We start from the raw sequence: 9,965 nt of genomic DNA on the forward strand, positions 1-9,965 counted from the left end.
AAAAAAAAAAAAAAAAAAAAATTAAAGGTATACGCTCTTTGACTCAGCCGTATTACTTCAAGGAGTTGATGACACCAAAATTACCTAAGTACTCAAAGGTGTTTGTAATTAACAACAGGGGCTTGATAAATTAGGTTACACACATGTGATGCTATCTTTTTAAAGAGGTACTGATACTAAAAAATGTGGCATAAAATTAAATGTACTTTATTAAATACTTTTTCGAAGTGTTTACGGAATGAACGCATTTTGAAAAAGATGTGTATTCATACTTTTAAAAAAGCTTTAAAAGCTTTATACAGTGAACGATTGATTCTAAGAGCTGATGGGGGAATGTTAAAGGGGTGATGGAGAGCTAAGTTTAACGGAACAGCTCACCTGTCTATCAGGTGACACTTAGGAGCGCATCAATTCTGTAAAAATAAAGAGCATATTTGCAGCAGCTGTATTCTTCAGGCTGCAAGGAGGTTTTTCCTCCCGGTAGGCTTGACTTGCATTTCGCTTTCACTTTCGTGGCTGGAAACTTTCTGCCCACGAAGTGGGAGGCTGAGGAGGCACCACAAAGCTGGGGCTTGACGAACCGAGAGGCCTGGGCCTGATCCCCACAGACGCCCGAGCTCGTCCAGCGGCCGGGTTCAGGAGTCAGGCAAAGAGGCGGGGAGACCTGCGGAACGCTGCCTCGCCCTGCGCCTGCATCCTCCAATGCACGTTCTAGGAGGGCGGGCCTCGCGGGGAGCAGGGACACGATTGGCCCTAAAGTGTCCCCGCGCAGGCCGTGGGCGTGGCAACGTGGTGACGTCGCAACGCGGCGCAGGGTGAGAGCGCGCGCTTGCGGACCCGCCGGCATTAAACGGTTGCAGGCGTTGGGGAGCTGTCGTCGCCTTTCTAAGGCTCAGCCTCCCGTCACGACGTTTGCCCGCTCGCTCTGAGACTCCTGAAGCCGAAACGGGCTAGACTTTGCTTCTTCCCGCCTGCCTGTAGCCGCGTTGGTGCCACTCTGCCACCATGTTCGAGGCGCGCCTGGTCCAGGGCTCCATCCTGAAGAAGGTGTTGGAGGCACTCAAGGACCTTATCAACGAGGCCTGCTGGGACATCAGCTCGAGCGGCGTAAACCTGCAGAGCATGGACTCGTCCCACGTCTCCTTGGTGCAGCTCACGCTGCGGTCCGAGGGCTTCGACACGTACCGCTGCGACCGCAACCTGGCCATGGGCGTGAACCTCACCAGGTGAGCCCGGCAGCGCCGAGAGCCGACTCCGGCCCACCCCTATCTCCGGCTCTTGGCGGGAGCGCTTCCGAGCCGAGCCCTCATTGGCTGGCGTGGGCCATCTGCGCCTTCTCATTGGCTTGCCACGCGGGGGTGGGTGGGGCCCAGCCGAGCGCGCGGTTCCGAAAAGCCCGCGCTGGCTGCTGCAGCGCGAACCCGCTTTTTCGCGCCAAAGTCACAAAGCGAGTGGTGGCGGGAAAATGACTGGTTTTTCTGCAGTGCCAGGAACACTGCTCCAGGGCTCTGGCTCCTTATGTTCCGATGGCCTTGAATGGACGCTTTAGTTTTGGCTGACTTCTTTTTCGAGACGGTGTCGCGGTGTGTTGCCCAGGCTGATCTCCAACTTCTGGGCTCAGGCGATCCACCCGGCTCAGTCGCGGCTGACTTTAAATGGTTTATAATGTGCCCTTGCGAGAATGTGTCAGCCTGTCATCCTACTTGGTGGCAGGAGATTGCTTGTATCCAGAAGGGAAACTGCTGGTGGCGTTTTGGTATAAATACTGCCAGATGCATCCCAAAATGTCTGCATTAATATTCACATCCTCCAGCAGTACGTTTACTCTCCACCAGTTCTGAGATGGCCTGATGGGTGAGAGTGGTAACCCCTTCTAACTAACTGCTTTAGAAATACAGACCTTTAGCAGATGGTGTTGATTTTAAACCATGTGTCTCCTGTCTTCTAGTATGTCCAAAATACTAAAATGCGCGGGCAATGAAGATATCATTACACTAAGGGCTGAAGATAATGCGGATACCTTGGCGCTAGTATTTGAAGCACCAAGTAAGTCATACCTTTTTACTGAGTTGTGAAGCTACAGAAAATCAGAACGCTGTATCAGTATTTCACAACAGCATTTGCTTTCTTTTGGTAGACCAGGAGAAGGTTTCAGACTATGAAATGAAGTTGATGGATTTGGATGTTGAACAACTTGGAATTCCTGTGAGTATCAATTTCTGATTGTAGGGAGTACTGTACACAGGCATGATAGTTATGTAATAGAATGTGGGGTAAAATTTTTGTCAGTCCATCCGTCCGTCCCCCTCCCGACACAGGGTCTTGCTCTGTTGCCCAGACTGGAGTTTAGTGGAGCCTTATAGCTCACTGTAACCTGGGACTCCTGGGCTCAAGCAACCCTCTTGCCTCAGTCCCTAAGTGACCAGGAAGGACTACAGGCCTGTCCCACCGCGCCTGGCTAATTTTTTTATTTTTGTGTCTGGGCGGGGACGGTCTTGCCCAGGCTGGTCTGGAACTCCTGGCCTCAAGCAATCCTCCCCACTCAAGATATGTTAATGTAATTTAAGCCTACTTCATAAAACTTTTCTAGAAATGTATCTACTGGTGCATGTTTCAAAGACAGATTTTTAGTATTTGAATAGTAGTTGTTTACCACAAGCCTAAAACTGGTTGTATTTATTCTTTACTGCCAGTTGTCTATTTGCATGAACTTCTATGAACCTCTTTTAAAAATTTTTTCCTTCTAGAATGCTTGGTTTTTATTAAGTGTATTTTAAAGATGTCTTAGAAGAAATTTATCCAGGTTAGGTTTATAAACAGCAAAGGAGAAAAGAAATGTTGGAATGTTGAAAATGCCTAATGTCATATTCTTAGGTTTTTTTTAGAAAGTAGTTAGGCCTGCTTGCACCATCATCATTTCTGTGGCATACTCTAATGTCCTCTTGCTTTATCCCTGGAGGATGATTAGGAGGAGGCTCTTGTTCCCTGGATGGAGCATTTAATCTCCATTTATTTTTTTGAGTGGTTGGAGGTTAAGAAATTATCTGAGCCATATTTTAAAAGTAATCAGAAAATCTTGATTCTGAATTGTTTAGATGTTGCCTCTTAAAGAGTGTCTAATCATTAAGTTTCTAACAATTAACTTTTGGAAAAATTTTGTTCTTGATAGGAACAAGAGTACAGCTGTGTAGTAAAGATGCCTTCTGGTGAATTTGCACGTATATGCCGAGATCTCAGCCATATTGGAGATGCTGTCGTAATTTCCTGTGCAAAAGACGGAGTGAAATTTTCTGCAAGTGGAGAACTTGGAAATGGAAACATTAAATTGTCACAGACAAGTAATGTCGATAAAGAGGAGGAAGCCGTAAGTAGTTTTTAAGTAAAAAGAAAATAGTTTGAAGAGAATTGTTTTTTTTTTTCACATTGCTACAAAGACGTACCTAAGTTTGAAGAGAATTTTAATACTACTTAACATTTGGTTAATTGCTAAAATTAAAAGTAGACAGAATTGTACCTTAAGTAATTTGTGAAAATTGGGATACTGTTGAAATCTGCAATTGACTTATAAGTGCCATCCAAATTCAGCACATGTACATACCACGGAACAGTGGTTTATGGATCAAGCCCGCACAGGCTCTTAAGGATAGAATTGGGAAGCTAGGTGTCTAACCTTTAGGTTTCTGGAGATACTTACTCTATTATCAAATAATTGAGCATAGGTCAGCAACTCAACAGAAGGATATGGTTAGGAGTAAAAGTCTACCTGTTATGAGCTCTTATGTAATCCTTATATTAGCTTACATGTTGTGGGTCCAATTGGTAGCCCATTCTAAAGGTAGAGAAGCAGGCTGAGCAACCTTAAGTGGCAATTTGACCAAAGTCACAGGCTGTAGGAATCAAAGGTTAAACAGGAGGGAGACTTCTCACTAAAGCTAGAAAGCAGACTCCATGCAACTTTGAGAGTGCCTAGAGAGCCCCTGTTTAACCAAAATAGAATACATGTCAAAACCCTGTCTCTATCAAATACACAAAAATTAGCCGGGCATGGTGGCACACACCTGTAATCCCAGCTACCTGGGAGGCTGAGACAGGATGACTTGAAACTAGGAGGCAGAGGTTGCAGTGAGCTGAGATTGTGCCACTCCCCTGCAGCTTGAGTATAAATCAAAACTTTGTAAATCAAGGACAAAGGTCCTAACCTCGTAGAATTGTTAGGATTAAATAGCATATGCTATGTCTGACACATTATGAGCTCACAATAAATACTAGATGTTGCTTTCTTATCCCTTGAATGAATAGTCTACCTTTAGTTTAAATAAAAGAAATTCAGTTGAAAAAGTTTTTTTTTTTTTTTTAATTAATAAAGTCCAGGAGCTGATACTGTTTGCTGAATCACATTTCCATTCCTATGCCAATCTCATGGGGTTTTTTTGGTTTTTTGTTTTTTCCTGTTTTTCTTTGTTTTTGAGACAGTCTTGCTCTGTCCACCCAGGCTGGAGTGCAGTGGTGCAATCTCCAAGGCTTAACTGATCCTGCTACCTCAGTTTCCCAAGCAGCTGGGACTATAGATGTGTGCCACCACACCTAGCTTGGTTCCCCCTAATTTCATTTTCTCTCTTCCATTACAAGCTATTTGTTAAAGAAATTAGATCATTCGTTAGGTTTTCCAGAGTTTGGATTTTGCTGATTGCATCCCTGTGTATACATAAATTCCTCTATCCTGTATGTCCTACAAACTGGTAGCTACAGCCCTGGGGCCTTGATGATATTAAGGATGTTTTGTTTTGGGGGTGGGAGAGCAAGAATACTTTATAGTTGGTAGTATGTGATTCTAGTAGGAGGCACAGGGTGTCTGGGTGTCTTTGCAGTGTTTGTTAGCAGCTATACTAATCATTGTCTAGATCCATTAAGTCCTTAATTAGCATTTCCAGAGCTGAAATTAATGTTTCATTAATTTATTGGCTGCTCATTATAAAATTTTCTATAAAGAAAAGCTTTCCCATATCACATAATTTGGTTATCTGAATTAATCGATATAGGAAAAACAAGCTAAATATTCGATTCTTTTGCTTTATGTAACAGTCTTCAAAATTTTCATAGCTCCTTCTGAAGTGTCCAATGAAAGTGTTTGTATGTTTTTTCTTTTAAGATAATGAACTAATAGATTGCAACTTTCTTGCTGTTTTTAATGATGAATGTTTTCTCTTGTAGGTTACCATAGAGATGAATGAACCAGTTCAATTAACTTTTGCACTGAGGTACCTGAACTTCTTCACAAAAGCCACTCCACTCTCTTCAACAGTGACACTCAGTATGTCTGCAGATGTACCCCTTGGTAAGATAATAAATTTGAACCTAATTTTGTAGGTAATATATGTGATACTTGTCAGTAATTAACTATCGTCCTGTCTTTCAGTTGTAGAGTATAAAATTGCTGATATGGGACACTTAAAGTACTACTTGGCTCCCAAGATCGAGGATGAAGAAGGATCTTAATTAAGCATTCTTAAAATTCAAGAAAATAAAACTAAGCTCTTTGAGAACTGCTTCTGAGATGCCAGCATATACTGAAGTCTTTTCTGTCACCAAATTTGTACCTCTAAGTACATATGTAGATATTGTTATCTGTAAATAACCTATTTTTTTCTCTATTCTCTGCAGTTTGTTTAAAGATCTCTGCAAAGTCAGATCCAGTCTAATTAACCTAGAAGTATTTTTGTCTCTTAAAAATACTTGTGATTTTTATAATACAAAAGGGTCTTGACTCTAAATGCAGTTTTAAGAATTGGTTTTGAATTTAAATAAAGTTACTTGAATTTCAAACATCACGGGGCAGTGCCTTCATTTGGACCAGGACTGTTGGAAGTATCCTCCTGAATTGCCAGCTACAGCTACCCTTTGGTGTGAATGTTTTTTCAGTTTAAAGCAACCTGTGAAGATAAAAAGTATTTCAAATACAGTAGGTTACTAGATATTTTAGAGGACTCACTTGTCAAACTTGTTATTCCAATTTGAGCTCAAGTAACAAATGAGAGAGAACAAACAAATCCTGTGTATTTCATCATTTTAGTTGGCAAAAATTAATATTCTTCAGAAGCTTAATGTACCCAAAATCATGTGGGCTTTATGATAATGCAGTGTTTCTTTTTTAGCAAAGGGAGTCCTACAAGAATCTTGGATGTTTGAGTAGCTCTGTGATGGAGCCCAAGGAGTATGGTTGTGCAAAATTTCTCTACACTTTTTGCAGGCAGCTCCCCTCAAAGGGTGAAGATGTCTTTGTGTGTGTGTGTGAAAGAGAGAGAGAGAGACGGTCTTTTTAATTCTAGACCAGGACCACCAGAAGTGAGACACAGCCTTGCTTTGTTGCCCAGATTGAAGTGCATTGGCGCAATCTTGGCTCACTGCAACATTCACCTCCTGGGTTCAAGTGATTCTTCTGCCTCTGCCTTCTGAGTAGCTGGGATTACAAGTGTGTGCCACCACGCCTGGCTAATTTGTATTTTTAATAGAAACGGGGTTTCATTGTGTTAGCCAGGATGGTCTTGATCTCTGATCCACCTGCCTTGGCCTCCCAAAGTATTGGGATTACAAGTGTGAACCACTGCACCCAGCCTAAGATGTGTTAAATTCTCTGGATGTTGGATCCAACCAAGAAAGTGAAAAAGCCCTGAAATTGTGAAGAATGACTTAAAAACATTCCCACTGATAGCTGCAAGGTCACTGTGCTGCGCATTAAGAATTTTTTTTGCTGGGCGCAGTGCCTCAGGCCTGTAATCCCAACACTGGGAGGTTGAGTCGGGCAGATCACCTAAGGTCAAGGGTTTGACACCATCCTGACCAACATGGTGAAACTCCGTCTCCACTAAAAATACAAAAATCAGCTGGGCGTGGTGATGGGCGCCTGTAATCCCAGCTACTTGGGAGGCTGAGGCAGGAGAATCGCTTGAACCTAGGAGGTGGAGCTTGCAGTGAGCCAAGATCATACCGCTGCACTCCAGCCTGGGCAACACAGTGAGACTCCATCTCAAAAAATATATATACATATATTTTTGGCTAGTTTGATAGGAGGTTATCGGAACTTAACATTAGTATCACAGAAGTAGAGATATACAACCCCCCACGGCTACATTTGGCTTTAGAAAAAATGATTTTTTTGTTTGTTTGTTTGTTTTTTTGAGACAGTGTTGCTCAGGCGCCAGGCTGGAGTGCAGTGGCACGATCTCGGCTCACTGCAACCTCCGCCTCCTGGGTTCAAGCAATTCTGCCTCAGCCTCCCCAGTAGCTGGGACTACAGGCGCGTGCCACCATGCCCAGCTAATTTTTATATTTTTTTAGTAGAGACGGTTTCATCATGTTGGCCAGGATGGTCTGGATCTCTTGAACTCGTGATCCGCCCGCCTCAGCCTCCCAAAGTGCTGGGATTACAGGCGTGAGGCACCGTGCCCGGCCAGGAAAAATACTTTAAAAAATTGCTTTATCATGATCCTTTTTTCCAGTGCATTTTGTGTTTGGTACATTAAATGACTGTTTTTTTATCTTTTTTATTTTTTGAACTCTGCTTTTGAGAATTTGGTCCCAAGTCTAAATGACTGGTTTCTCTCTTACATTACTTGGACCGAGTTCTAGTTACTGGAAGTGAGAATTAACCATGTCCAGTAATTAAATATTCATTTACTTACAGTGTGACTGTGAGTGGAGAAGGAAATAGGCTGCAAAAGGGTCCGATGAACCTTTGGCATGATGAATATATTTCCATCTAGATTGGTTCCAGGACAGCGTGCATTTTCAGAGTTCATCTATTTGTACTTGTGTATAAATTATACCTTAATAACTTTTTTTTTTTTTTTGACAGTTTCGCTCGTTACCCAGGTTGGAATGCAATGGTGCAATCTTGGCCCACTGCAACCTCTGCCTCCCAGGTTCAAGCTATACTCCTGCCTCAGACTTCTGAGTAGCTGGAGTTACAGGCATGCGCCACCATACCAGGCTAATTTTGCATTTTTAGTAGAGACGGGGTTTCTCCATGTTGATCAGGCTGGTCTGGAACTCCTGGCCTCAGGTGATCTGCCCGCCTCGGCCTCCCAAAGTATTGGGATTACAGGCGTGAGCCACCGCACCCGGCCTAAACCTAACTTTTTAAAAAGCTCATGTGCAGCAAAATGTCCCTTGTGGGCAGGTCTTTTACCTGGGCAAGGCCTGAAGACAAGCACAAATTTGTGGAGTTATTCAAGGGAAGTGCAGTGTGGTGTTGACAGCAGAGATAAGAGTGTTATTCAAGGGAAGTGTGATAGTGGAGTGCTGACAGCGCGTGCCCGTGGAAGGCTTGCGCCTTGCAAGCGGATTAAGATCTGGCGGCTCTGACTGCTGGTCCTGAGGCTGCGACAAATTCGGCTTCTGCCTCCCTGGGAAGCCACGGCGCTCTCTAACCTGACCCCTGTACTAAAGCGAGGAGAGAAACCACGTAGCCGGCTAGCCCTGGGCCTGACTCGGACCCAGGTGGGTAGGGACCCTAGGTGCTTGCCCGCCCTAGCGAAGGTAACCGGCAACGGGCAGAGGTCGCGGCCGCTCAAACAAAAGCCACGGAGCAATACTCGGTCCCCAGAGCCCGGATGCTGAGTGACGAGACAAACGTTCCCGAAAACGCAACTTCCGGCGCGCCTGTTTCCGGTACGCCACTTCCGGCGCACTGATCTCGCCTGGGGAGGGCTGGGTAGCTTTTAGGCGGGCCGTGCCATGCAACCTCTGGTGCTGCCAACCGTGGACGAGCTCTGGGCGTGCGGGCAGCCTGGCGCGGCGCTCCGGTAAGGTGTGCGTGCGTGCGGCGGGGCGGGGACAGAAGCGTCTTCTCGGGCTCTGGGGGTGACCAAGACTGCGTACCCCGCCGAAATCAAGCTCCGAGTCGTCCCTGTGGGGCATTCACTCGCCCAGGCGCGGTTGGCCTCTTTCCAGAAGCCAGTTTTGTTTGTTTTATGTGTAAATTCGCGCCGGTTCTTATTTCTCTCCTTGGCAAGGTCTGAAGACGGGCAGAAGAATAACGTATGTAAAGGCGCGTAATGCCAGGCACTGTGCCAAACGTTTTATGATGCTTTTAGAACTTAATATTCAGGTGCTAAGGGAGTATAGGGGTTGCGGTGAGCTGATAAGCCTGTTGGGAACAAGAACTGATACTTTGAAAATACTTGTTTTTACTTTTTCCCTCTTTTAGAATCCTCTTTGCCAAGAATAAACATTCGTCTCCCCCCTCCCTCACTGTCCCGGTGATGTATTGTTTTTTGCGTATATATGAATAGTTAATGTCAGAGGACATACTTTTTTAAAAAGCCTAAATGCGAGTTACATGTGGCTAAATTCCCTCAAAAACTACACATATTGGTAGTTTGAACTTTGTTTAATGGAATTAAATGCAGTCGGGATCACAACACTAAAACCCTAGTGACGCAGTTTGATCCAGTCGTTTTTGAAAAGTATAGAAATTTGCATTACGCTAATTTTTTCAATACTTGATTTCTAGACCAGGATGTAATCAATAAAAAGGGACAAGAGGGGCTGGGTTCGGTGGCTCGCAACTGTAATCCCAGCACTTCGGGAGGCCGAGGCTGGTGAATCCGTCGGGAGTTCGAGAACAGCCTGACCAACATGGAGAAACCCCGTCTTTACTAAGAATACAGAATTAGCTGGGCATAATGACACATGCCTGTAATCTCAGCTGCTACTCGGGAGGCTGAGGCAGGAGAACTGCTTGAAACTGGGAGGTGGAGGTTGCGGTGAGCCAAGATTGCGCCACTGCACTCCAGCCTAGGCAACAGAGCGAAACTCCGTCTCAAAAAAAAACGTCTCAAAAAAAAAAAAGACAGGCCGGGCGTGGTGGCTCAAGCCTGTAATCCCAGCACTTTGGGAGGCCAAGGCGGGTGGATCACGAGGTCAAGAGATCGAGACCATCCTGGTCAACATGGTGAAACCCCGTC

The 9,965-nt window shown here is 44.7% G+C and overlaps 2 protein-coding genes across 8 annotated transcripts in view; both read left to right on the forward strand.

Moving 5' to 3' along the window:
* Window positions 1-5,828, forward strand: part of PCNA (proliferating cell nuclear antigen) — an 11,486-nt gene extending 5,658 nt beyond the window's left edge. For 2 of the 3 annotated variants that reach the window (XM_037736910.1, XM_037736911.1), the window contains 6 exons: window positions 982-1,226; window positions 1,949-2,046; window positions 2,138-2,205; window positions 3,170-3,364; window positions 5,212-5,335; window positions 5,417-5,828. In XM_037736910.1, the coding sequence (XP_037592838.1) occupies window positions 1,006-1,226; window positions 1,949-2,046; window positions 2,138-2,205; window positions 3,170-3,364; window positions 5,212-5,335; window positions 5,417-5,496 (786 nt within the window). In that variant the 5' untranslated portion in view covers window positions 982-1,005 and the 3' untranslated portion in view covers window positions 5,497-5,828. Of the gene's footprint in view, window positions 1-782; window positions 1,227-1,948; window positions 2,047-2,137; window positions 2,206-3,169; window positions 3,365-5,211; window positions 5,336-5,416 lie in introns of those variants that run through there. The other variant, XM_017524000.2, reaches the window with a different exon arrangement.
* Window positions 5,829-8,657: 2,829 nt separating this feature from the next.
* TMEM230 (transmembrane protein 230) overlaps window positions 8,658-9,965 on the forward strand; it is a 12,428-nt gene continuing 11,120 nt past the window's right edge. Inside the window, exon 1 of one of the 5 annotated variants that reach the window (XM_017524002.2) lies at window positions 8,658-8,801. The gene's annotated coding sequence lies outside the window, so the exon portion shown is untranslated. Of the gene's footprint in view, window positions 9,047-9,965 lie in introns of all 5 variants that reach the window. The other 4 variants (XM_037736913.1, XM_017524003.2, XM_037736912.1 and 1 more) reach the window with 4 other exon arrangements.

Source organism: Cebus imitator, unplaced genomic scaffold (genome assembly GCF_001604975.1).
Source record: "Cebus imitator isolate Cc_AM_T3 unplaced genomic scaffold, Cebus_imitator-1.0 Scaffold31, whole genome shotgun sequence".
NCBI lineage: Eukaryota > Metazoa > Chordata > Mammalia > Primates > Cebidae > Cebus > Cebus imitator.